At 47.5% G+C, this 27,956-nt stretch overlaps 1 protein-coding gene across 1 annotated transcript in view; it reads left to right on the top strand.

Annotated features, from left to right (window-relative positions):
* SLC1A1 (solute carrier family 1 member 1) overlaps positions 1–27,680 on the top strand; it is a 74,438-nt gene extending 46,758 nt beyond the window's left edge. Inside the window, exons 3-12 of the mRNA XM_032427468.1 lie at positions 5,371–5,463; positions 7,108–7,222; positions 8,453–8,495; positions 9,811–9,909; positions 12,957–13,141; positions 14,316–14,423; positions 16,292–16,414; positions 16,806–17,000; positions 23,212–23,346; positions 25,480–27,680. Coding sequence (XP_032283359.1) covers positions 5,371–5,463; positions 7,108–7,222; positions 8,453–8,495; positions 9,811–9,909; positions 12,957–13,141; positions 14,316–14,423; positions 16,292–16,414; positions 16,806–17,000; positions 23,212–23,346; positions 25,480–25,726 — 1,343 coding nt within the window. The 3' untranslated portion in view covers positions 25,727–27,680. The remainder of the gene's footprint in view (positions 1–5,370; positions 5,464–7,107; positions 7,223–8,452; positions 8,496–9,810; positions 9,910–12,956; positions 13,142–14,315; positions 14,424–16,291; positions 16,415–16,805; positions 17,001–23,211; positions 23,347–25,479) is intronic.
* The last annotated feature ends 276 nt before the right edge of the window (positions 27,681–27,956 follow it).

Below are 27,956 nucleotides of genomic sequence, written 5' to 3'. Positions count from 1 at the left end.
TGCTGTCTTAAAGAGCTAGCAGGTGCCCCTGACTTCCAAGGACAGCCTTGGATGGTATCCCTGTTTCTAGGCCACAGCCCAGCCTCGAAACTGTCCCTGGTTTTAGAGGATAATCCTGGGCTCACTAGAAACTGGACGTGTTAAGGAAATGAAAATTCAATGACACTTTTTGAAGGTGGTAAGGCAGACTTTATTCCGGACCATCACGATAGGCGTGGGGATCGCTGTGCTGGGATTTCGCAGTTGGGGGAAAGAGATTGGGCTCAACTCTGAATACAGCATCGCATGTGGGAATTGATCTCCAAGGAGCAGGGTGGGGGTCAGTGGGTGGAGAAGCACTAAGAGCTGGGGGTCCTGGGGGATTCCGGCCACACTGAGCTAACAGGGTTCTTTCTGGAGACAGGCCAGGGTGGCCAGACATCACCCCGGGGGATGGTGGAGGACAGAGAACCAGACCAGATATCGAGGGTGGTGGTTCTAGTCGAACTAACTTAGCAGAGTTCTTGCTAAACCTGGATTTTGCAGGAAGTAGACAGATGGGCCTAGGAGAAGGTTCAGGAGCCTATGGTCAAGCAGAGAATCTTTGTCAGAATCCTGCTCATCCTTTTCTGCCCAGTTCAGATGCTGTCTGCCACATCACCTCAGCCTGGCGACATCTCTGGCCCCTCCAAAAGCCCACAGGACCCACCCTCTGTGCCAGGGCTTTGCGAAGCATCCAGTTTTTTAGATGGATGGGAGAGATCCAGGTTTTTTTTTTTTTTTTTTTTTTTTTTTTCATTTCCAGTCTGTCACAGATCGGTAATCTTTGTAAACTAGGATAAAAATGAATTACGGGGTAAAGATATAAAAAAAGCAAAGACATACAAAGTGCTAGCCCTACTTTTTGTGTTTCTATTGAACAAACATAAAATCCTTGTCCAATCGCTATAAACTGTTTTAAACCCTGACGTCTGGTTTCTGGGCTTGTAATGTGCCCTGCCTTGTAATGTGTTAGTGTGCAGTCTCCTCTCAGCTGTCCGTTCCCAGAGGGCAGGTGGCCGCTCCCAGAGGAAATGGGTTCTGGGAATGGACTGCAAAGAGGGGTGACCAGGCTTCACCAGGCGTGAGGCATGGCCTGAAATCCAGGTGGCTGTGGACAGTAAAACCCCAGGATAAAGCACAGTGATGTCCCACCTGTTTGGGATAAAGGTGAGCGTGCTGTTCAGCCTTTCCCCCCAGTAAGTGATGGGGGTCATAGTCTTAACCACGATGTCATGTTGGTTCTATCCATGCACTACCAAATTCTAGACCAGCGCTGCCTTGTGGGACTTCGGTGGTGGTGGAAACAGTCTCTATTTGTGCTGCTGTCGTAGCCACGAGGTACACGTGGCTGGGTGTGACTGGGGAAGTGATGGAGAGGTGCTTTCTCCAGGGTAGATTAAGGTACCACTCGCATGACACCCACTGAGCCAGACCACACGTTCTCAACAGGAGCGATATCACCTCCAAGGCAGCAAAGACTGATTCCGTAGGGTTAGGGGAACAAAGGTACTCTTTATGTAAAAAGCACATGTATACATCTAGTACATGCACAGATGTACAGTTTTCTGTAGTATTAAGATTTCATGGGGAAAAGTGTCTAAAAGGGTGGGAGAGGGGCAGGGAGAGCACACGATGATGGGGGGAAAGGTAGGTAGAGAAACACTAAGATACTGAATATGTTCTCACATGAAGGTCTAGCGTGTATGAAGAGTGTTTTTGTTGGTCACCCTGGGAACTGAACGAAACTGCCTTGCACGGGTGGTTTCTCAGGAACCTACCTGCCGAGTTCCTAATTGCTGACACATGAGTGGATCTTTGAAATGGGCTCATGTTATAAGGAGGGGACTACCTGTAAAAAAAAAAAAAAAGAAAAGAAAAAAGAAAGCAGCTTTTTTCTGTCACAGGGAAAGCATCAAGTACAAAATTCATAAAGCACTTTATTTAATGCCCTGGGGACGCAGAGAAGAATAAGCCTCAGGCCTTGTGGTCAGTGTCTTGATGGAAATGCATCCCAGGAAATGATGGTTCATCATCGGGTCCCCCTGACCCCGTGTTGGCAAGGTAAAGAGGTTGTACTGAATTTTGTAAGAGTTAAGCTTGAGTTTGTTTGTTCAGCATTACTGAGCACCCACTAAATGCTGCACACTCTGGAAAGGTCTCGAGATTGTGCTGTCCAGCATGGCGGCCGTTACCCCACGTGCGAGATTCATGACAATTAAGCAAGGTGAAAATTCCCGGTCCCACTAGCCCATTTCCAGTGCTCGTTAGCTACACGTAGCTTGTGACTACGTCAGACAGTACAAACAGCATTTCCACCATCCCAGAAGTTGCACGAGGCAGCGCTGGTCTAGAATTTGGTAGCACATGGATAGAGCCAGCCGGACATAGTGGTTAAGAATTTGGCCTTTGGGGTCGAATCTGGGTTTGGGATTCAGGGATGAACCTGAATATTGAGCATAAAAGAAGGCGATGCACTTAACCTGCACTCATCACCCGCTACCCGGTGTGTATGCCATCATCATTTTTATTATAATTATCATCAGCATCATCGCTGTGATTGGCAGGTGGGGTGAGTAGGACATCCAGACAGGCATTTTATCTTCAAATCAGGTTCAGGCATGTTCCTGTTACTTATGGAGGTTTTCAAAGATGAGGCTGTTTTCCTGCTTAGGTTCCCAGTCTCTGCGGTGGTCCCCACCTCTATCCTCAGCACCACGTTGTAAATCCAAGAGCCTGGACTTGGGGGCCAGTTCTGCCCCCGATCAGTGACTGGAGAGGTAGAAGGGGAACTCTAGAGGTAAAATGTAGAGAAGGACGATGGTTGGTTCGAATACGTTTCTGATCTATCCAGGAGAATTGTAGGACTGAAGTAGATTTGAGGAATAAAGCCCTTTCCGAAAGTCACTACAAGACAGGTGCTGTACTCCAGCAGAGAGGAGCTGGCTGGCTGCTTTGGGGGATATATTTGCTTAAGATATTTCCGCCAAGAATCTCATTATTATGAAGTCTTTTATTACCAGCTAGGTCCTGGAATAGAAGCAGAGGCACCAGCCCCATGGCCAGATCATTAAGACAAATTAAGACATATTAACATATGCTGGAAACAATTACCTACATAGATTTAATTTGTTTCCCTGCTGGAGGAAAACCCCAAGAGGGCACAAAACACGTACCCGAGAACAGTTCTGCGGCTACCCTGTGAGCCTGTCACTTGTCAGCCCCTTAGGGGCTGGGAGCCGCTGAAATTAGACATCTACCCAAGGACAGTATGTCTGAAAATACATCCTCTCTTGGACCAGGATTATGTGTGCTGATACAGGTTACCTGGAGTTTTGTTGAATTGGTGATTTTCTTTTTCCTTTTAATCACCTTATTGATATAAATAATTATTTTGATTGTTTATGAAAATAATGCCCAGAGCTCTGAAATAGAATATTAGAGCACATTTTATATTCATACAATATACTTAGCAAACTTACATATTTGCATTATTGTTTGCTCTTTTTTTTTAAGATTTTATTTATCTGAGAGAGAGGGAGAGAGAGTGAGCGGGAGAGCACAGGCGGGGGGGCGGGGCAGAGGCAGAGGGAGAAGCAGGCTCCCCGCTGAGCAAGGAGCCCGATGTGGGGCTCAATCCCAGGTCCCTGAGATCATGACCTGAGCCGAAGGCAGATGCTTAACCGACTGAGCCACCCAGGCGCCCATTTGCTCTTTGTTTAAGAGACCAAAGTGAAATAGGAGATCATTCATTTCTGAGAGATGATTTGTCCTGTCATCATGATGACAGCTTCCCTTACAGATTTGTCCCATTCATTGAATATGTACAATTATGTGTGAGAAGCGTAGTCCCCCAGTCACTTTAAAAAAAAGTAGATGGGCCTTTTACAGTGTCAGGAGTGAATATACAAACTACCTGTGCATGCTGCTAGCCTACAGGTTTATGGCCTTTCCTTGGGGCTGCCCTGCACTTAAGGCTTTGCTCACGGTTATGGGACAACTCACGCAGGCCAGAGATTCAAGCAGTGATTTTCTGTGATGATCGTTTGGCTCAACATGAGGTTCTCATTTTGGAAATTAGGCAAGATAGGGTCTGAAACCTTCACATAACAGCTTGCTGAAAGGTGGTTTGCTTGCTTCTCCACGTGCCGTCTTCCAACATAGACGCTATCCAGATAGCTGCATCACTTGGCTCACTTTAGAGAAGCATCTTTACTGGAGGGCAAGGGTTTCTAGCAAGAAGGGATGTGTGTCTCCCACCTCTACAACTCTTCTCGACACTCTAGACAACCCTTCCAGTTCCGGGCGACGTTCAGTCATTTTAGAGGCTACCAAAGACCATTTGAGCCTACAGCGAACAGTGTGGCCATAAATCTCTTAAACTGGAAATTTACAAATTGGAAATCTCTATTTATATCCTACCTCTTGAAGATGGGTATTTTAAGTTGTCTCACCGAGCCAGCCACGATAAGGTTGTTAACGTAGAAGCGATTTGAAAATCATGAAAAGAAGAAAATGTGCTAGCCAGGATAAATAATGAAATTGCTGTGATTTATTATGGAAGTTGGCTCTGAGACTCTCCAAAACTCCGGCAATAAGTGAATGATTAAATACATTACGGTACGGTCGCATGACAAGATTATGTAGCTATTAAAATTACCCTCAGGGGGAATTTATAACAAGAAAATTCTTATAATACAGTATGAATAAGAGGATTAAAAACTGTAGAATTAGCTATGTTTACCAAAAAAATCAAGAAAAAATATTGACAGGAAATTCACTACGGCTGATGAGATGGAGTGATTTTTATTTTCCTCCTTTCAGATTATTATCACGAACACATATTACTTTCATAATCACACACGGAAGTTTTCTTTTTGGTTGACTCTGAGCTCCCTGACAGAAAAAGGCAGAAGGGGAAACAATCGTGAGTTTTACAACGTTCATTATGTGAGGGAAGAACCGTCTCTGTCCTTCCAAGATCAACTTTCTCTGGATCCTGAATTCCAGAAGGGGTTTATCCTAAAGGCTGTGGGGTGATGTGACGTACAAATCTTGACGAAATTCTTGAAGCAGCTGCTGACCAGGCAGCGGGGTGAGCGGGGGAGGCCAGCCTGCCCCTCGCCCGTCTTCCATCTCCATTCCCTGTCCGCAGTTTTGAAGAGCTTCTTTTGCCCATTGCATCTTAGCCAGACAAAATGTGTGAGATAGGCCTAGCAGGTGCGGAGGACAGCTCTCGGCGCTTTCTTTCACACCTTGAGAATTGAATGACCTCCAGTCCTAGAAATGGCTTCTTTTGAAAACTAATGTAACTTGACTTCTCCCCTCCCCCCACCCCACGCCCCACTGCAGGTGTAGCTGCGCTGGATTCCAGTGTATCCGGGAAAATTGGTCTGCGTGCCATCATATATTATTTCTGTACTACTGTCATCGCTGTAATTCTAGGTAAATTCTATTTCTGATTCCTTATTCCTCTGTATAGTGGTGACTTTTCCTTTAAAAGTAGCTGGGCTTTTTTTAAGGCACTTTTTTTTTTTTTAATTCAAAACGTAGTTTTGTCAAACCACCGTGAAGCCTTTGGGCTTAAAGTCTACCCAGCACCTTTTCTATGAAGAAAATACAATACTGACTGAAGTTCAGCCGTGATGCTGCTTATTCATGTCCCTAGTAAGAAACAGAAAGAGGGTGAGAGTTCTGTGCTTTACCAGGTTCACTGGGTAGAAGGAGGTGAAGCTAAGAGCTTATATAATCTGTAAACTGAGTAATTAGTCTATAATAGTGGAGTTGAGTGTAATTGTGAAATATTTCCAAAATGATGGCATTTGGGTGCATTTCAGATTTCACATGGTACTGAGAGCTCGCAGTGTCTTGCCAAGTATAAATTCCGCTTGAAAAACGGAGAAGGTTCTAATACGGGACTATCGCTGATCTTGTACCTTTGGCATTCTTTTGTGAAGAAAATGCAGTCCGTCCTGTGACCTAACGTTTCAAGAAGGGTGCCCCGAGTGGGAAGAGAGGCTGGGATGTAGTCAGATGTTGCAGCCAGCGTGACCCCGCTGCTGTTTTAATGGATTGTTAGGATGTGGTGAGGTTGGAGTGGTGTAAGGCAGGGCACCTAGGAGGGCCTGAACCCTGCCTTAAACCAAAGCCACCTCTCCTCATGAGGTTCCTGAGGGAGGGAGACATGAAGGGAAAAGCCAGTGTATGTCTCTCTCCAGCAACCCTGAGAGGGACGAGGGAAGAGGGAACCACACCCACCATGGTCCTTGCATCACCCACTGACTCTTCTCACTGGCAAAACTGACCTGCTCAGCATCCTGACGTCCTGCCCCTGTGGATTGGCATCCCCCCCACCCCCAATCAGGCAGTCTCTGATGCTTTGATCTGTTCTCCAGCCTCCCACCTCTGCTTGGACACCTCAAAGGACAGGAACCCATTACCTCCAGGGGCCAAAGTGGCGCTCTCAGATCTGATACTCCCTGTTTAGACAGTTCCTTTCGGCAAGAACTGTCTCTCCCTGTAATGCCTATTTGTCCTCATTCCATCCCCTCAGAGTCACAGGGAATACTACTTTTCCTAACCCTGACCCTTTTTTGGATTAGACAACAGCTTTCCAGATTTTTTAAGGCTTGGGGTATGGAAGGAAGAGAAGGCTTGTTCTGTAGGAGCCTCAGTAAAATAACCAGCATCTGTGGGTAAAAGTTACATAAAGACATTGAATGGGTGCCCTGAGCTGGAAAAGGAATCACCCTCACCCCAACCCCTGCCTAGGCTGACCTCATAAGCTAAAGCAAAGAAAATAGATAATTCTCATCAGCAGGTGTTTCCAGTAGCAATTCTGGAATGCAACCTCTTCATTAAAAAAAAAAAAAAAGGAAAAGTTCCTTCTGCTTCATTTAAATGGAAAAGTCATTAAGGCCACCGCTGAGGTCCCAGCTGAGGCTCAGCATCTTGGCTGGACCTGAGAGTCCTCATTCCAGTATTGTCTGGTGCCACCATGCCTACTGGTTCTAAGAAGGATGCCGGGGGGGGGGGGCGCAGGTGTTCTGGAAGGTTCTTAATGCTCTGTGGTACTCTCCTTGGCCATAGGCATCGTGCTGGTGGTGAGCATCAAGCCTGGTGTGTCCCAGAAAGTGGATGAGATGGACAGAACAGGCAGCAACCCAGAAGTCAGTACGGTGGACGCCATGTTAGATCTGATCAGGTGAGTGTCTTGCCAGCCGGGCAGCATCGTGGGCTCGTGATGCTGCGATCACACGGGACCCATGCTTGCTCCGAGGCTCTGCTCTCGCTGGTTTGAAATTTCTGATAGTTTTTGAATCATTGCGCGTGTTCAGTGAGCCCTGCGCCCCGAAATTACATAGCCAGGCCTGCTTGCCAGAGTGTGGTTCCAAGAGGGGATGGGAGGAACAGGCTCTTCTGTCCGGATTCAGGATGGACAGAGATGCAGAAAGTATATACTTATTGCATTAAGATGCTGGACTGGGTGGGGGGTCAGTTCTGAAGCACACTTAAAGAAATACACTTTTTAATGGTACAGGAGAAACCCTTTTATCAGAAGCAATCAGGGCTGGAAATTGGTCAGTTAATTTTAAGGGAGCCGTTAAAGCAGAGAATGGTAAAAAAAAAAGACACAGATATGCATGACATATTTTGTTGACACTTTAAATGGCATTTATTTGCCGATTTCTGACGTAGGGCCAAGGTCTTCCCTTCGAGTGTGTCAGTTGATTATAATTTGGTATCATTTCTCTTGTACCCGCTGCCCTTACAAAGGCATCATGTACAGTTTCCAGGTTCAGTTTCCATGAAGGAGAGCAACAAAACCCTCAGAAACTGCAAAGAAAGCTGAGTGCCAGTTTTTCTTTCCATTTCAGTGGCCCTCCCAAACCTAATTGAACCACAGAAATTTTAGTCACTTGCTTTGGTTGAGTTTCCAGGCGTTGAGTTTAGCGTTTACAAAAACCACACCTTCCGTTTCATAGTCCTGTTCCATCGATTCACATCATTTGTAATTCAGTAATTATGCTGATATTCGCAATTGGCATAAAGACCTTGGGAACAATTGCAGTGACTCTCGGTGAGCATACATTCTCATCGATGAACACAGAAGGGGACAGAAGATTAAAGACGTCCCTTGACTGTGAGCGTCCCCCTGCCCATGCTGTGTGGCACCAAGGACAACGAGCCTATCGGTTACTCAGTGAATCAGCTAAGTGATGGTTGTTTAAGAGCACTTTCTAGACTTGGTTGAAGCTCAGCATGGGGGGAAAATATCTTAATCCAAGGAAATATTTGCAAAGGAGAAGCCAGAAGAGAAACCAGAGGACTGATTCTGTGTGCTACTCATGTTCACCAATGTATTGGGTATGACAGAAACCAAAAACAAAACACTTTTGCCTTAATGTGACACTGCTTTTCATGTCTCCAACAGGAATATGTTCCCTGAGAATCTTGTCCAAGCCTGTTTTCAGCAGGTAATCATAATGACTTTTGCCTCCAGGTTCCTCCCCTCTTCACTTTACCCATTCAGATTTTTATGTCCTGCTATATGACCCAGGAACTGGAATGAGCCCATCCCAAATGGCAGGAAATGTACCTATGAATACGCACACGGAGCCATCGTAGGTGACTTCTCTGCTTCATACCTCTGGTCTTTCGGGCCCCGGAAAGTCCCTGTTGGAACTGACCCAGGCTCCCTTTCCCGGTTTTTGGAGAACCCCGTGGTATTTGCAAAGAATCTTAGATTGTCTGCAGATGCAGCACCCTGCAAAAACGACCCCGTCTCCTCTCTCCTTTCTCCCTCATGTTGGGAGAGCAGTATCTAACCCACATGGGGGCTTCGTGTTCCTGGCGTCTGGTCTTTTCCTTAATCCTCGCGTGCCCATTGCCAGCATGCCCCCTGCCCCCCTGGCCATGTAACAAAGCCCTGATTTTTTTCTCTAGGAGAGCTTCACGGTCTCTTCACTCCGTTTCCTTGCTGCTCTTCTGTGCACTTGAAGACAGCGGAGTCTATCCCAAACTGCTGAATTCATTTACATAAATTACACGAACAGAGCCCTCTGTGTATACCAACAGAAATGGCCATGAGCTTGCTCCCTGCCGACCTCCAGGAGGCACAGAACTACCTCTATGTCAAGGTTCAGCCTCAGTGGTCGTTTGTAAGGTTCTCCAGGTTGGCAGAGACTCGGAGGAGTGACGTTGACGCCTGGTGTAATAGGGTACTAGCCCTTTCTTCAGCCTCTCTGCTGAAGCTCGGAGGAACCCAGCAGAGCTGAAGGAAGGAAATTCAACAGAAATCTCACTCATGGACCGGCCCTAAAGGGGCTGTTGATTTTGGAACAACCATATAGTTCTTGACACGTACTAAAGTCGTGGTGACTGCGTTTATCAAAGTAATGAGGTGTTTTGCCCAGATTAAAAATAATAAATGAATAAACAAATAGAAACAAAATGATTGGCAGGATCCCTGTAGCGTCTGTTAAAGCTCTTCCAGATAAAACCTATACTTTCTTTCCCATTATCGCTCTGCTAATTCGTCCCTTATTATGAAAGAGAACATTCTGACATCATTGAACGGTGGCTGTGGGAATCAGGGTTTGGATTTCACGGTCTCGCTTTTTGCTTCCAAAGCCTCGCGGGAGCCAAGAGAGGCGACAGAGGCAGAAGCCTTCCGTGGTACTCATTTAGCCAAAGTAACATATTCCTGTGGTTTAGGCTCAGATGCTTGAAAAACTCTTACTTTGTTTGTTTCTTTGGTCTTCTTTTTCCCTTTTTCCCTCCAACATGCAGTACAAAACCAAGCGCGAAGAAGTGAATACTCCCAGTGAGCCAGGGACGAACATGACAGATGCACCTGTCACAGCCATCATGACAACTGCCGTTTCCAAGGTACCTTGTCGCCCATGCCCCTTCCCCAGTAGGCAGGGGCTGAGTTGTGAGGAGCAAGCAGGAGACGGAAAGAGTCAGTCCTCACTACTTGTGAATTCGCCTACCCGCTAAAATGTATTTGTAACCCCCAAAATCAACACGATGTTCCCACGTCATTTGCAGGCAGACAAGGAGTGGTGAGAAGTTTAAGTCACCCAACACACACATTCCCAGCTGAGGATGTACAAGCCGAGCTCTGCCTTTTTTTTAAGTAGGCTCCATGCCCAACGGGGGGCTTGAACTCATGACCCTGAGATCAAGAATCGCATGCTCTACCAACTGAGCCAGCCAGGCGCCCCAGGCTCTGCCTTCTTGTTTCAGCTCTCTTGTAAACAATTGTTCTTTTTTTCACATTTTTGTGCTTTTTCATGATGATTTCACTGTTTAAAACGTCCCCCAAGCATAGTGCTGTAGCGCTGTGTGTGGTTCTCAGGGCAAGAAGGCTATGATGTGCCAGATAGAAAATACATGTGCCTTAGATCAGCCTCACTCAGGCCTGACAGTGTTGGCTGAGTTCAGTGTTCATAACTGCACAATATATATTAAACATTTATGTGTTCTTTAACAGAAACACACGTAAAGGAAGGTTATAGACCAATTATTGGATGAAAATGTTGTGAACATTGGTCCCCAGGCACCTGACCTTGTTGTATGTCCCCTGGGAATGAGGATTCAGCATTTGCTAATTCAGTGTTGGTGGGTGACCGCTTTGTAGAATGAGACCACCAAACATTACGAGAAGCAAGTGAACTGCACAGAGAAAAGAATGAGGCTTTTTGTCTCTGCTACCCCGTCACCCCTTTGAGTTGAGTTGGGCACCTCTAGGAACTGTGTTAGATTTGCAAGACCATGTAACTACGGAACACAGGGCCACATCCCTTATCTGAAACTCTCTGCCCAGATGTGATTCAGAGTCCAGAGTTTCCTTTTTTTTTTTTTTTTAAGATTTTATTTATTTATTTGACAGAGAGAGACACAGCGAGAGAGGGAACTCAAGCAGGGGGAGTGGGAGAGGGAGAAGAAGGCTTCCTGCTGAGCAGAGAGCCCGATGCAGGACTCGATCCCAGGACCCTGGGATCATGACCCGAGCCAAAGGCAGACACTTAACGACTGAGCCCCCCAGGCACCCCCAGAGTCCAGAGTTTCTCACTCTTGATGGGCCATGCGGTGTAGGCACTGTAGGTCATGCAACATGCTGAAACGGGAAATAGGATCAAGGACATCAGTAGTTCTGCAGCAGACTCTCGAATATCCTGCCAGATAAGAGAAATAAACCATAAGTAGCCTCAGCTCAGCTCAGGGTAGGTTCTGCCACCGAGAGTTGGCTGTCCTCCTGTCAGTAAAATCCCTGGGTTTTGAGAGCTCTTGGAGTTTCAGCATTAGAGCCGAGACCGTATGGGCCTGAGGTAGTACTTCTATAGTCCTATGGTAGATTTCTGCTGAAGTTCTCTGGCACCACACAGAAAGAAGATTTAAGGAACAAATGTTTGGGAGACTTAGGAATTCAAACTAGAGAGCCTGCGGTTGGCTCCTACTTCCTACTGCAGAAGCCTTAAGTCCTCCTGCTGACTCAGGGGCCCTCCACGTCTGGGCGCCTCCCTGGTTTCCCAGCTCCCCTCCCGGTGGCCCTCTCTATCCCATCCAGACCCACCTCCTCCGTTTCTCCTTATTCCCACCTTTGCATGTGATTCCACAAAGATTTTTGCTAGCGCCTCGCCATGAGCTAGGCCCTGCTGGGCATTGGGATGCCAACGGAGCAGGTAGGGGTGGCCTCTGCCCGCATGTGACGGGCATGACAATAGGGAAGGACAGGGTACTCGGGGGCGTTCAACAACAGAGGCTTAAATTAGTTTGGGGGCCATAAAAGAGGAGTAGGAGCTCTCCAGGCAGGGTAGGGCAGCCCAGTGCATGATGACTTTTGCCTCTGCTATGCCATTTTTCTGGAATCTGGTTCCATCTCCTGGCCGTCTGCCACTCAGGCTGAGCTCTCCCCAACCCCACGGCCTCCATTCGGTCTCCGCCTGATGCCAGCAACCTGTGGCTTGGCCGTGCAGTTAGTTACGCATCATCTCGCTATCACTGGCTTGTTTTTCTTACGCTTAATCTTATCTATCGAGCTGTATTTTAAGACTTACCCTGTAGCCGGTGCTGTTAGCACACTTGCGATGCTCGATAAATACGTGTTTGAGCATATCACATTATAAGTAAAAAAATGACGGGCACGCCAGGAGCTTCAACCATTTATAATACTTTGTAAAGCTGGCTTGTACGACTCCGGTTCCATTATCTCCTATGATATCTACCAAAGCCCTTGATCAGCTTACACCCAACTGGCATTTATCTATCCCTATGAAATCTCTCAGTAAATCTCGCACTGCCCCACTCAGATGAAGTTTTTTTCAGCATCACTCATGCTGTTCTGACCCAGGATAAGGTGAAGAAATGGTTCACGGTAGCAGCTATTTGGTTAATATTTACATCTCTAAAGTCTTTTTGGTCATCCAAGGTTAGGCAGTAAGGAATGTTTCTGTGCTTCACTATCAGGATAAAACAGATAACATAAAAATGTTCACCGTGGTAAATATTTTGCGCTTCCTGCATTATTTAATGCCTGTCTTTTTCACGCAGACTCCAAACGTAGCTAGTAGTTAAAATAACCCCCCAAAGTGCCTTGATTCTAAAGTTCTTATTAAAAATGTAAGACATCCCAGAATAAGAACTCTTCAAAAGAAATCTTCAAGTTTGGGTTTTTTGAGAAAGAGAAAAAAAAAATCACTTTAACCTTCCAGGGGGGGGGGGGGGGGGGGGGGGGGGGGGAGTACAAACTTGATACATGTGTAGGTGGTTTGTTGTTGTTGTTTTTTTTTTCTCCGCAAGTACTGTTGACTCCGACTGGTAGATTTACTAGCTTATTATGTTTGGTTATTGTATCTTCTCATTTCGGGGCCTCTGCCTTCCAACAAAATTATAATCATGCATCAATATATTCTCTTGGTTTTGATCCGCAGAACAAAACAAAGGAATACAAAATTGTAGGCATGTATTCGGACGGCATAAATGTCCTGGGCTTGATTGTCTTCTGCCTCGTCTTTGGACTTGTCATTGGAAAAATGGGAGAAAAAGGACAGATTCTGGTGGATTTCTTCAATGCTCTGAGTGATGCAACCATGAAAATTGTTCAGATCATTATGTGGTGAGCAGATGCCAGTGAATGCCATCTTGCTTCTCCTGACAATTGTCCCCTCAAAATTAGAATAAAGGGACCTACGTTTCTCCACTGACCTCACCCTAGGAAGGATGAACACGGAATGTTGAGACACTAGAGTGTTCAGTAATTCTACGTATTCCTTAGGAGTTAGTTCACAAACAAGAATCTGAGTATCAGCCGTTGTCTGTTCTACCAAAGCCCTTAATCAGCTTGCACCCAACTGGCATTTATCTAAGAAATAACTCTTAAAATAGTGACTTGAAGGGGTTCCTGGCACATCAAAACTAAGTGCTTTCCTTGTTAGGCCCAGTGCAGAAGTGATATTCAAAATACTTGCAACTGTATTTCGTTTCCATCCAAATGAAAGCTGCCATTTGGATGAGAACGCAGCAGCAGCGCCACCTGAGTATCTGCCCTGTCCCTGGAGGTGCCAACAAGTCTGCCTTTTCGAGGTGATCTCTGCCCCCACTTATCTCATATTGAGTTGACTCGACATTTTTTTACTCCGAAGTGTAGACATTGACAGTGGTTTCGGCCACTTACTCCCGCTGAACCTCAGCTTCATCATGTGTAAAAAAAGGATAATAAAATCTACCCCTCGAGTTGGGAAAAGTACATTAAGGGAAATGATGCATGTCAAATACTTAACCCGATACAAGGCAGGCAACAAGAGCTCCGCAATAAGAGCTCCACAAAAAGAGCTGTTATGACCACTTCCACGATTAATTGTATTGCTCTGTGGCTGGTATTACTACCTGGAGACAAGATGACCCAGGCTAAAAGGAGCGTAGTGGCCGTATAGGGAGGGTCAGGCAAAAATGAGATCTGCACATGGGACCATCGGCAGGACGTACGTGCCTCGGGAGCATGGCATGGGATAGGCCCCTGTTTAACCACACGTTCTTGCCAAGTTCGCTCACCCAAGGTAGCTTAGGTGGGTAGAATTGAACATGCATGCACAGGCGCTAAATCCTGGCTCCAGTGTGGTCCACCAGGGCCTGAGGCTGAGACCTTAGCCTCATTGTGGACCAGGTGCTCCTCCCAGCTGAGCGCATGTGCCACAAGCCGAGGTGCACGCCCTGGCTTGTTTCCTCCCCAGCAATCCCACCTCGAGGAGACACCTGATGACAGAACTGTCTTTGCTGTGCTTACATTCTAGTTACATGCCACTCGGCATTTTGTTCCTGATTGCCGGGAAGATCATAGAAGTCGAAGACTGGGAAATATTCCGCAAGCTGGGCCTTTACATGGCCACCGTCCTGAGTGGGTATGGCAGACTCGAGAGAGGAAGCAGGAACTGCGTTTGAGCCACTGGATCGCTGCTGAGAAGCTGTGTTTCAGTTATAATTGGCTTCTCCCACGTGCCGAGGAAGATGGGGTTCAGAGATAAGAGAGCGGGTTGGGGGGGCTGCCCTTTAACAGCTGTACTGGGGGAGGATCACACTGTGCTAATTGCCAGATCTCGGCAGAACAGCCTGGACCATGGTTTATTGCTGCCTTTATTAGTTGTGTTAAGATCCTTTATTGAAACGAGCAAAACCCACTGGAAGCCTCTCTTGGCATTCACTTCTTCAAGGATGGAAACTCACCAAACTTGTAAGAATAGCCCACAAGGACCACAGCCCCAAGAAAGAAATCAGGCAGGGCCTGAATGAAATGAGACTCAAGCAAGTAGGAGCGGGTGGCTGGTAGGTTCCAACCCCGTTGGTGGGGCTGGGCACTGCTACCAAGCCCAGCACCATCGAGTGTCAGAGAGGATGCTGGTAAAATCTTCAGGCTGGGACGAATTGGGTAAAGCAGGGAGGCAGCAGGGGACAGGTCATTTGCATATTTATTGCAGCCCAGTTATTGGTTCCTTGAGGGGAGGTAGGGTGAGATAAGTTAGGAATGGTGCCCCTGGATACCTAGCAGGGGCAGGATATGTCACATGTGCTAAGAAATATGGACCAAGGGAATGAATAAACATCATCAACACTCCCACAGGTCGGTGCCTCCAAACACCCACCTTGAGCAGTGAGCTCACCTGTTGGAACTTGAGTTCCCTGGGGAGTCCATCTGTGTTTACCTAAACATGGCCCTTCCAGCCAACGACAAGAAGCCTGGGTGTCCACAATGGGAGGGCCAGCGTCCGATCCCAGGGCCCTAGCCGTATGGGAGCAGGGCTGTCTACCCTTCTAGAGGCCATGGCCTGTGTCCAGGGAGTGATTTGGCTGAGGTTTATTATGCTGAGCCATTTTAGAACACATTTCTGCTGGTTTCTGTTCAATTGTCCTACCTGGGTTTCTAACAGAAAACTAAATTTCTCCTAGTTCTTAGCCACATGCCTGCTATCTAGAAGACCCTCACAATGGACCTTCAGGATCTGTATTTTCAATGGCCATTTCTTATTTCAGCTTTAAATAACTGATCTGTAAACTCTTACATGGCACCTGCTGGATCGATCTCATTTTTTAAGCCCCCTGTTTTGCGTAACCTGTATATTCCTACGTGAAACAAGGAGTCGTTTCGGAAGGCAGGAATAACAAAGAAAAGAGGGTCAATCCTGAAGTATGACTGTAGGAGAGCAGGGACTCGCTCCTTCCTGCAACCTGCCTGCCCTCTTAGAGGGTGGACACCATCCAGCAGGACAGCAGTGTGGTCCAGGGAACAGGGGGGCTGGGTGTAGGATGAGGGTTTCTGGTAGCACTGTGTGTGGAGCCAGAGAGCTGCCGAGAAGGAAAGGTCCACTCGACGTAGGGAGGTGAGGGAAGGCTTCCTGGAGGAGGGGGACCTTTTGCTGAGTCTTAGAAGAGGGATAAGAAGTCAGCAGCAGAAGGAAGTGAAAGTACATTAGCATTTACTGCAGGAATAGCACACACAGGGCTTGGCAGTGTGACATACATGTTCTGTGAGCTCTGAAATGTGGATTCAGCTACTGGCTGCATCACTTTGACAAGACACTTCGTTTGCTAAGTGAGTCTCCTCATCCTCATTGGTGGAATGGAGACATATATCCCTGCCCTACTTCTCATTTTCTTTTGGGTCATTATGGAAATCAAGTGATCTATCATGAATTTTTTAAAAAGCTGTTTGGAAAAAAGGATTAATATGAGGAGGTGTGCCCTCCATGCATCCGCTCCTCTCTCTTGTTTTCAGACTCGCGATCCACTCCATTGTCATCCTCCCACTGATCTACTTCATAGTCGTACGGAAGAACCCTTTCCAGTTCGCCATGGGAATGGCTCAGGCTCTCCTGACGGCTCTCATGATCTCTTCCAGGTGAATAGAGGAGGGGTGTCCGGAGTAGTCTCTGGGCCACACCTTGTCAGCTCTCACCAGCCGCACTTGAGAGCTGTCCCGGCCACATGTGAAGCTGACGACTTAGTAGCTGCCTTTAACTCAAGGAATGACCTCTATATTCTCTGCCCATGTCCTTGAACATTTCTGCCCCCTGCTGGGCATTTCCTGCCCTCGTGGCACGGCCGGCAGCCCAAGAATGGGTTACACCGTAACTTGGAGCAGCGGCAGACCCAGCACATTCTCATTCCTGGACCTGCCGAAAGTGCCGGCATGCTTTGGGCTCTGGGTTTGGTTTTTGGCATAGAAGTGTCTCTTCAGACAGGGATTGAGCTCCGGCGTTAGACCATAGGTTCCTTTCTCTATCACACAGTTCAGCCACACTGCCGGTCACTTTCCGCTGTGCTGAAGAAAAGAACCAGGTGGACAAGAGGATCACCAGGTTCGTGCTGCCCGTGGGAGCTACGATCAACATGGACGGGACAGCTCTCTACGAGGCAGTGGCGGCCGTGTTCATTGCACAGTTGAACGGCCTGGACTTGGGCATCGGGCAGATCATCACGATCAGGTAGGGCACGAGGTCGTGCTTGTGCTCATTTCTGTTACTGGAATTGTCTCAAGGAAAAATCACCTGTGGGGGAAAGAAAATAAATCGCCTGTGAAGGGAGATCAGGAATGGTCCACTGGTGGATTGATTTTCTTGGTCTACAAAGCCCCTTCCCAACATTACACACAACTTTATTACAGGCAGTGGAGTTGTGGTCTGTAGGATTTCTGCTTCAGGGTCTGGAGAGCCAAAGGCATCACTGTTCTCGGTTCAGCATACCCACCGGGTGCTAGACACACAGCGGATACCACGGATTCAAGGTAGAATAAGGGCCAGTCCCTGCTTTCAGGGGGTCCCCAGGATGTAGGGGGATCCAGAGATCTAAATAAATGGTGGGGGGTGTGATAAGAGCTATCATGGAGGTTTGAGGGGGCACGGAGGGCACCAAAGAAGGAAGGGAAGGTGAGGAGAGGCTTCCCGGAGAAGGGGAAGGTTTAGTTAAGGTTCAGAAGAAGAATAAGAATTTAGTAAGAAAAGAAGGAACCTAAGAGCATCTGGGATAAAAGGACTAGCTTGTACAGGGGATCATGATATAACCATGGCCTCGTTACAGTGGACAGATTATTGGATGTGGCTGCATAGAGTACAATGTGGAGAACATAGAGAAACAAGAGGGCAAGGATCATCTCATGAAACCTTCATGGGATGTGCTCATGGAAGGGGCTCAAACAGTCTTTCATAACATGGAAGATTCAAATCAAAACAGATTTGAATTTTTAAAGGATAACTTGGCAATACGGTGGATGGACTGGATGGGAACAGGAACATAAGCTGGAAGACTAGTTAGGAGACTACTGCAGAAGTCCAAGTAAGGAATTAAAAGGCCTACATCAGGGGTGCCTGAGTGGCTCAGTCAGTTAAGCGTCTGCCTTCGGCTCAGGTCATGATCCCAGGGTTCTGGGATCAAGTCCCACATCAGGCTCCCTGCTCAGCGGGGAGTCTGCTTCTCTCTCTGTCCCTCTGCCCCTCCACCCCACTGGTGCTCGCTCTCTCAAATAAATAAAATCTTTAAAAAAAAAAAAAAAGCCTACATCAAGGCACTGTCACTGAGGATGGAGAAGAGCTAACGAATTCAAGAGGCATCAGTTGGATTCAGAGTGAGGGATGGGAAGGGGGGCGGTTAGGATGACCTCCAGGATTGGCAGATGGTTCTGGACTGGTGAATGGTGGTTACCAGAATGAGACTAGTGGAAGAGAAGCAAGCACAGATGGGAAAATAAAGAGCTTATGCTTTTTGCCACGTTGAATTTGAAATGCTTTCAGGACATCAGGTGGGAACTCTGCAGTGAGAAATGTGCAGATACGGATGTCAGAGGCATCAGGGGGAGGGCGGTCATCAAGCACGTGATTACGAGTCAGTCATCCATGTTTGAGTCTTAGCTTCACCATGATTAACAGTGACCTTGGCCAAGGTACTTGAATTCTATAACCTTCTGTTTTCTCACCTGTAAAATATGGATAATAATAGTACCTACATTTTATGCAAGTAGTGATAATTAAGTCCGTGCACGTAAAATGCTTCAAACAGTGTGTACATAGCACTCAGGGGATGCTGAGAATGTTGGGATGACGTTACATAGAGAGGGTTTGTGCCAAATAGAAGAGGACTAAGAACTGAGCCCTAGAAAATCCTAATATTAGAGGCAGGCAGAGGAGGGGAGAACCAAGAGGGAGACCAAGAAGGAACAGAAAGGTAGGAGGAGAGCCATCACATCATGGAAGCCCAGAGAAGAGAGATTTCCAAGGATGAAACACTCAACAGAGGCCCGATACTGCAGAGAATTCTACTCAAATGAAGACTGAAATTGTCTACTCAAGTAGATGCTGAAAATGTCATTAATGAATTTTGTCAGCATTGTTGCTCTAAAACAGTCCTGTTCAAGATGGTAGCCACCAGTCACGCACACAGGTTGGACAGAGCAGACACGGGAGGTTCCATCATTGTAGAATTAGGTTCTGTCATGGAAAATTCTACTGGACAGCGCCGCTTTGCAGGGATGGGTTGGGTTTAGAGCTAATCCGGAGACTTTCATTCAGTTTAGAGTGGAAGTTTACAACTAAACTGGGTCCCTAGGCCTACACAAGGCTGAGTCTGGCCTTTCCGAGTTAACTCACTCTTGCATCCCTGGTCCTTGCACAGGCATAAACTGCAGGCGTAAAGTAAGTTCTAACAGTGTTCTAATACAGTGTATTTTTAAGTCTTCCCCAACCCTAAATCATGAAGTAAGTACTTAGTGCCGTTGGCTTGAAGCTAACTGAAGACAAATGCCAACTAGACCATTGGCACATCGGCTGGGAAACTGTCGCTGTACTGCGTGGTCTATAAAGTGTCCGTGGCTTAAGAGCTGAAAGAGCTTGAGGAAAGTCCTGTAGTTTGAACAGCAGTGAGTGTGTTAAAATCGAAACCTTGCATCGTGCCTGAGAAAGCTCCGCAACCACCTGGGGTCCAGTGCTTGTCACTTTGGTCCTTCCGAGTGCCCTTGGCCACCTCCCTCACCGTGGCCTGTGGGACCCAGTCTGCCCTGGACTGATTTCCGAGAGGTACCCGTTGGTTTGGGTATTTGCCACTTTGTGGTGAAGCCCCTCCCCCTCCCTCAGTCATGAGTTCCCTAGATCTTTCTAACCTTGTTTTTTTGTTAACCTGACTGCTAGACAAATAAACTTTGGGCAGAGAGGCTAAATAATTCACATCAAAACCTGTCCCTTTTATCCCCCTCCCCACCCCCCGCTCTGGTGTATTTTTTTTTAAGATTTTATTTATTTTTTAAATATTTATTTGACAGAGAGAGACACAGTGAGAGAGGGAACACAAGCAGGGGGAGTGGGAGAGGGAGAAGCAGGCTTCCCGCTGAGCAGGGAGCCCGATGTGGGGCTTGATCCCAGGACCCTGGGATCATTTAAGATATTATTTTTAATTAATCTCGACACCCGACATGGGACTCAAACTCATGACCCCGAAGATCAAGAGTCGCACGCTCTCCCGACTGAGCCCGCCAGGCGCCCCTGTATCCTTAAATCAGACTTACTGATAAATAACCACTGGCCCAGAGCCAACAACCACAACTGTGAGACCCAGAGTAATCACTGACCTAAAATTTAAAATCCTCTCTGGCTCTGCCCAGGACAGAATGAAGTAATAAACATGGTTTTTCCCTTCACAAGTTACAGTTGCGGCTCATGCGGCTGATGGTTAGAGACCCATAGTTCATCTCCTTCTGTGGCCCGTTTGGCCCGACACCAAAGAAACGTAGGCGCCATCCACCCAAGACAAACCCTTTTGTGGTTTTATCATAATATTTAGTAATCAAAGGTTATGACTGATTGAAAATAGGATAAATATGCTTAAAATGAAAGATGATGACTGGATTTGAGGCCTGGAGGAGGAAAGGAGCCAGTTGTGGGGTTTTGTAGCAATGAAGGGTGATCCCAGGGGCAGCACGGGTGGGACCAGCGGCTGCTGATGGAGCAGAAGTGGCCTCGGTGTGGAAGGATCTGATGCGGCCAGGTGCCATCCTGGATGGATGCCCTCCACATCCTACCTCAGTTCACCTTCATGACGCCCCGCAGCATGGTCTCCCCATCCCACAGGCAAGAGCGGAGATCCAGAGGGAACTTGCCTAAGGATGTGCTGCCACTGAAAACAGGCCTTTCTGACGCTCAAACCTCTGCAGGCTTCAGCTCACACCCCAGGCCCAGCCTGGATGGGACCCGAGCTAAGTGTCCTGTCTGAAAACTAGCTCTCAACGCCAGGAAAGAACTTTCTACCGGTGATTATTGTGTGTTCATCTGTGAAAACCCTCTAAAGACAAAGTCGAATATATTCAAGCCGAAGGAATAGGTTTTTATATTTTTCCCCCTTCTGAAGATTTACAGTTCCCAGTCTCAGACCAAAGCCAGTCAAGTGGCTGAAGTTTAGGAAGCAAGGTCAAGGCTCCAGGGCAGAGTTTTCTTTGACGAAATGGGTTTTGAGTTTTGAGCCCAGCCACAGGCCAGAGGGACGTGGTTAACCATGATGTGTTGGGACTTCCAAAAGGGATCCGTGGTCACGGGCACAAATCACTTCTGGCAGAGAAAACCCGCTGTTGCATTCAGTTTAGATTTTTTTTTCAACCAGCATTGAAATAAACTTAGGTTTTCCAAAGAGTACTTAAGTCAGAACAGATCTAAAGGATTCTGTGGGCCTGAAACGTTTCGAGGAATTGGGACAGCCCAGAAATCTTTAATTTACTGTAAATTGGTGGCCACAGCCGCTGAAGGAAAACACACTTGCCGAAGAATGCTGGCCTGTTTGACTGTGCCCTTCCACACCATCCGCGGCACTCGGAGAGGCAGATGAACGAGTCATGGAGTCAGCTTCGCTCGAACTCTGAGGCTTTTGAGCCCACAAGAATATAGATTTGTGGACAGAATCAGGGATTCTCCTAGTTTAAATGGACAGTTTCTACATCTTCACCTGTCAACCCAGTGGCCTCTTTGGACTAAGGATGAGAATAGGTGTCCAAAACGTAGAGTGGGTGTCCTTTCAAGTTCATTCAAAATTCAGGGGCTTCTCAGGGCATGGTGAGCCCTTGTTTCCTCCAAAATGACCAGATCTGTTTTTTTCCTTTTTTTAATTTAAATTCAATTAATTAACATATAATGTATTATTAGTTTCTGAGGTAGAGTTCAGGGATTCATCAGTTGCATACAACACCCAGTTCTCATCACATCACGTGCCGTCCTTAATGCCCATCCCCCAGTTACCCCACCCCCCAACCCACCTCCCCTCCAGAAACCCTGTTTGTTTCCCTGGAGTTAAGAGTCTCTTATGGTTTGTCTCCCTCTCTGATTTTGTCCTATTTGATTTTTCCTCTCTTCTCCTATGATCCTCTGTTTTGTTTCTTAAATTCCACATATAAGTGAGATCATATGATAATTGTCTTTCTCTGATTGACTTATTTCGCTTAGCATAATACCCTCTAGTTCCATCCACATCGTTGCAAATGGTAAGATTTCCCCTTTTGATGGCTGCATAATATTCCATTGTATATATATACACCACATCTCCTTTATCCATTCATCTGTCGATGGACATCTTGGCTCTTTCCACAGTGGCTATTGTGGACATTGCTGCTATAAACATTGGGGTGCACATACCCCTTCAAATCACTACATCTGTATCTTTGGGGTAAATACCTAGTAGTGCAGTTGCTGGGTCGTAGGGTAGCTCTATTTTCAACTTTTTGAGGAACCTCCATACTGTTTTCCAGAGTGGCTGCACCAGCTTGCATTCCCACCAACAGTATGAGAGGGTTCCCCTTTCTCTGCATCCTCGCCAACATCTGCAAAATTACCAGATTTAAATAAGGATGATATTTTCGATGAAAACCAGCACATTCCAAAGACAAGAATCCCTAGCACCACATTTTATCTGCCCAGGAGGGATCTTTTTAAATACACGGTAATGAGGTTCATCTGCCTGCCTCTCTCGGTTCCAGACCTCACTTCCATTTGCAGAAAGTGCATCCACTGGCAGAATGGAGCAGTCAGGAGTAAATGCTTGTACCTCGGGCAGGAGGCATGGCTGTCCCTCAGTTCAGTGCCATGGAGAGCAGCTCCCAGAGGCCAGGAGTCTTGTGATGTCAGGAAAGTGCATAAAACCTGCTTGATCGCTGCCCCCTTCCTTCGCCTTCACCTGAAATATGCTTCCCATCCACATGTACACCCTCCCTCTGACAGGCCTTCAAGGCAACATCAACTCCGGGCACATAGGAGATGCCAATGAGTGATGGGCCGGGTGAGTAGGTGGACACAGGGAGAAGGGAATCAGGGAGAGAGGTCACTGGCACCTGTTGAAGATGACGGATGCCTGCAGGGGTCTCTAATGCCTTCTGCGCACCCCCTGGTTGGTGGACTCCTGCCTTCCTCTTGAATATCCCTCTTGCCCATTCTTTGCCCCTCAGGCAGTTCTTCCCTTCCTGGCATTAGACAGATTTGCCGTATCTCCCCCCACTGGAAGGAGATCGACCCCCCCCCCGGTCCCCCACAGCTCTCCAGTGAGGCCGAGCTGATGCTCAGCAGAGGACAGATTCTACCCGGCCCATCTGGGGACACAGCAGTAACAGCCTGCGGGACTAAGGGTTTCGGGGAGACGGGGTCTAACTCCTTCTGCACCGCTGTGTTTTGGCTGCAGCGTAACGGCCACGGCTGCCAGCATCGGAGCTGCCGGGGTGCCCCAGGCCGGCCTGGTGACCATGGTGATCGTGCTGAGTGCTGTGGGGCTGCCCGCGGAGGATGTGACCCTAATCATCGCCGTCGACTGGCTCCTGTGAGTTTGGGGTAGACGCAGTGCCTCGGCCGGCTGGGGAGGCGGGCCCCCCGCCCTGCGGGATCTGCGGTCTGTCACCATCCTGTCCTCACTTGGCCTAATGAGCCATCTGTTGATGCGTTAATGTCCCTCTGGCCAGGCCATCCGATAACGTGCTTAAAAATTAACTCCTCGTCAACTCTGGCGGTGACTTTAAAGGGCCAGCGCTCTCCATTAGAGCATTCATACCTGCTAATGCTCAAGGATAGGAGGTGGGTGTGGGGGGGACACGCATAAAATACCAGGGTGAGGAAGCTGGACAAGATCCCAGACTGTCCAGACCCCAGAGGCTCCCCTCGCCTCTCCGGGCCCTGGGTCAGCCTCACTGGTTTAGAACTCCCTGCTTCAAAGGCAGCCCATCTCCCCGAGACCTTCAGCATCGTCAGGGGCGGGGGCACGAGCAAAGGCTTTGGGGTGAGACGGGCTTGAGTGTGAATCCCTGTTCCGTGTCTCAGGGGCTGTTTGGCCTGGAGCAAGTTCCCTAGCTTCTCCGAGGCCCAGTTGCCTCATCTGTGAGATGGGAAAGATTCTGCGTATTTCATTAGGTGGGTGCAAGGACTGAGCTAATGTGAGCAGAGTGTCTAGAACAGTGTCTGGCGGCCAATATGTGCTCAATAAATGGCAGGTTTTATTGTTACGATTAGAATGGACAGTTCACGTCTCAATCGACAGTTCTCTCTCACACATCCACACACATGCACGGATGCGCGCACACACACAGAGGGCTGAGGAACACAGCGGAACATCTGGGCAGGAATATGCCTTGTGTGACCCCCCAAGGTTCAAGTTAGAATGAACTTGGGGTCCCCGGCTTTATCCTTAATACCCACTCTGTGCACTGGTCTTCCCGCAGCTAGGCCTGGCTCTGTCCCCCGGCCATCGGGGGCACGCATGGCTCCATGTGGAGCCTTTACTCAGAACCACCCGGGGTTCCCGGGGAGTACGGTGCTGGGTGGTTTGCAAGTAGTAGTTGACATGGTGAAGATACAGTCACCCCCCAGAAGGCAAAAGCTCCGGAAGGCAGGCCGTGTAAGGCCCCCCAGCAGCTGGCTGGTTCTGCAGGCCCCCAGCTGAGGTGGCCCCTTTCTTGCCAAGACACCCTATCAATCACTGAGGCAAGTGCTTCGAGTTTTCTTTCTAGTGATGAGGGTGGGTTTGCACTCGTCTCCTTTCCCTGATTCTTCCTGGAACCGGTGACCTTCAGTTCCAAGATACCGAGAGAAGTCAAAGGTCCGGTCTGGTCCGTGGGATGAAAAGGCACTGGTTGGTTCATACCAGGGTCTGGTTCAGTCCATGGCCTCGTTCTAGGTCACAGCAGGGCATCCAGAACGGGGCTAGATAAACACTGTTGGCCTCTTCTGTCCTGCAGAGGTCGTTCTCACGAGAAAGCGTTCACGTGCACGCTTGTTCCCTGCAGTGCCCCACGGTCCTCTCAGCAGGATGCCTTCCTGCTGCAGCATCCCCTCCAAGCGTCTGGAGCTCAGGCTGGCCCAGGGTGCCCCGAGGAGGAAGCCGCTCCTCAGCTGGTCCGAGCTTTCTGGGCCTGTGCCCTGCGGTGTCCCTGCTGGCTTGCTTGTAGAGTGACGCAGTGTGGCAGAGAAATGACTGTACCAGGGACACACAAACACACAGGGACACTCGGCTGCACCCACAGACACACACTCCCCCTCGGCATGTACACCACCCACAGGATCCCCTCTACTTAGCCGAGAGCGAGCCTGGAAATGCCCCAAGGCAGAGGGTAGGCGTGAGAGGCTTGTTCAATTCTGACCCTCCCTCAGCTCCCCCAAAATAGCTACGAAGACTATTCACATTTGTTTGGGAGGGGAGGATGGAATTTTGGGAGACTGGTGCTGGATTTAGGAGGGTCACTGTGACTTCCTGGGAGCACACACCCGGGGAGCCCATTTGCTCATTCTGTACTTCTGTGAGCCCCGTTCTGCCCCAGGCCTGTGACGAGAGCAGCCTCTGATCCAGCCACGAGGACGGCACTTTCTCCGTTTGCTTAATTCATACCTGAATGCTTCAGATCCTTTTCTCTCTCCAGTGGCAACTGGAACTGAACTGCAGGCCTCCTGTCTCTCTGTTCCCCAGGGACCGGTTCAGGACCATGGTGAACGTCCTCGGTGACGCGTTTGGGACGGGCATTGTGGAGAAGCTGTCTAAGAAGGAGTTAGAGCAGATGGATGTTTCATCGGAAGTCAACATCGTGAACCCCTTTGCCTTGGAATCCACAATCCTGGATAACGAAGACTCAGATACCAAGAAGTCCTACGTCAACGGAGGCTTCGCCGTAGACAAGTCTGACACCATCTCGTTCACCCAGACCTCACAGTTCTAGGATCCCTGGCTTCACAGGACCAGGAACGATGAAGGACAGCTCCATGAGAGTCATCTCTTAGCAAATTCAAACATTAAATAAGGAAGAGAAGAACACTAATGGCCAACTGTACATTTGACTTGATATATAGACTTCCAGATTATTTTCTATATTTGGATTCACAGCTTTCACTCTCTGGGTTCTGGGATTTGGGGGTGGGGTAACATGAAAGAAAATAGATTAAAAGGGAAGCTGGATCCATGTCTGGATTGTAAAAATTCTATGAGAGACGAAGTTTGGAAGTAGATGGAGTAGTAACTGTTGGATTAGGACATGGATATGAAAGAAAAATTGCTTTCTCATACACAGTCTAGTGTTTTAGGTTTTTTTAAAAAAAATACTCTCTTCTTGATTACAAATTTTTACTCAAGCTTTCTATTGGCATGGATTTCCTTTGACCTCTCACATTTTTCTAGATTATAATGCATATAAACACCTCTCCCCCATCAACGTGCCAAATTGTCCATTTTTAACTCATCTCCAGCCAATTTCAAAGTAACTGCTTTGAAAGAAAACAGACCAGCACAGTTCTGCAATCAGAGTTTTAAGATGGGTGTGGGGTTTTGTGGGAAGGGTTCTTTTTTCAATGTACTGTATTGGGACACTGGTAACTAGTAACCCAGTGTTCAGTATAGAGCTAGATAGATAGATAGATATATGTGTATATATTTATTATTTTCATATAAGTTGCCAGACAGAGATCAGAATTGAACTGTCAATGTGAAATAAAGAGCTCTCCTCGTACTTGAATAATAACTACGATCTCAATCCAGATCTGCTTTGGGGCTTATTCATACTCCTGCCTCATGAGCACGAGAATGAAAAATCATGTTGTCTGATTGTTCCACGTGTGTGTGTCAGCCTCAAAGCAGACGTGTCTTATACTCCAAGGTGGCTTTGCCATTCATCTCCAGCTCCCAGGCTCTACTGCTGGGAGGGAAGCCATATCAGCTCCGTGTAAGATGGTATACAAAGGTGTCACGCACATAAGGCTGGATGTGTTTTTATCCAACTGGAAGGCTTCATTCTTCCAAGGTCAATTATACCCACTTAAAAATGACAGGACTTCGCCCTTTTGTACCTCTCAGGGCCCAAACCACAGTGGCAAGCTACCAGCTAAGTTGTATTTGAACATGGGTTTGATGGATTGAACAAGTCACATTGGCCAGAAGAAGCACGGTCCCTACCCTGGATTCTTGCAGAGTTAAGTCCCACAATATGAGACATTGGTTACCAGTGGTTCAGGGAAATTCTTCCATTGTACGAAACTCGTTTCCTCCTCAAGGGGGGATTGTTCCAACTAGTAGTCTAGTCATCTCGGCCCTGCTCCTTACCGTCCATTTCCTGTCATTCTTCTGCTGATTTATGAAGATAGTTTATTAAAAATCTGTGCTTCAGCTCTCTTGTAAATAACACTTAACATACAAACTTGTATTTACACCGAGATCCAAAATAGTCCCGTTTCTGCAGTATTGAGTAGCCAATTTCAGCCTGTGCTTTAGTATTTAAGAAACTAGACACTGTGCCAAAGATCATGGGAAAGTAAATAAATGTTCACTATTGACCACCCATACCTGAAATCTAGAAGAGAATGGTACTGGATTGTCGTGCAAACACCATAAATATGGATCAGTGATTGAATGTGAGTTTTAAAATGCAGATATCGATGGTGCGCACTGGAAGTCGATCTAAATGTCGACGCAGTTGAATCCATCATTTGTCATGGGCTGAAATGTCTTACCCCCTTGGCCTTGGCTCAGATCTGAGGCACGAGAGTTGGCAGAGCTGTCCGTGAGCTGCAGGTCATCCTTCTTTTGGAGCGAGTTTGTAACCAGCGTCTTAACACACTGTGCTGTTAACTCATAAAAGAGAACAGTGTTCCATTTCAGTCTCAATAAATACTTCCGTCCTTCCTCCTTGCCAGCCTTGTTCTTCCTTTATCTATTCTTTCATCTCACTTACTCAGAAGGGGTGTGGGAAGGTGGAGACATGGTCAGTTGACTCAGATGGGAAACGGATTATTGTTTTCAAAACTGTTTACACTCAAGGATAATAAAGCAGGGCTTGAGGAAAAGTAATCTGATTCTTCACGTGAATCCGTGGGGATGATAAAGACTGAAATACAGTGCCCTAAATGATGAACAGTTCGTCCATATTTTATCACTGAGAGGAAAGGGAAGGTATAATTTGG

This window comes from Phoca vitulina, unplaced genomic scaffold (assembly GCF_004348235.1).
Source record: "Phoca vitulina isolate PV1807 unplaced genomic scaffold, GSC_HSeal_1.0 scaffold37, whole genome shotgun sequence".
In the NCBI taxonomy this organism is placed as follows: domain Eukaryota; kingdom Metazoa; phylum Chordata; class Mammalia; order Carnivora; family Phocidae; genus Phoca; species Phoca vitulina.
Note: the sequence above shows the minus strand (reverse complement) of the source record. Positions and strands in the feature narration are given on the sequence as shown.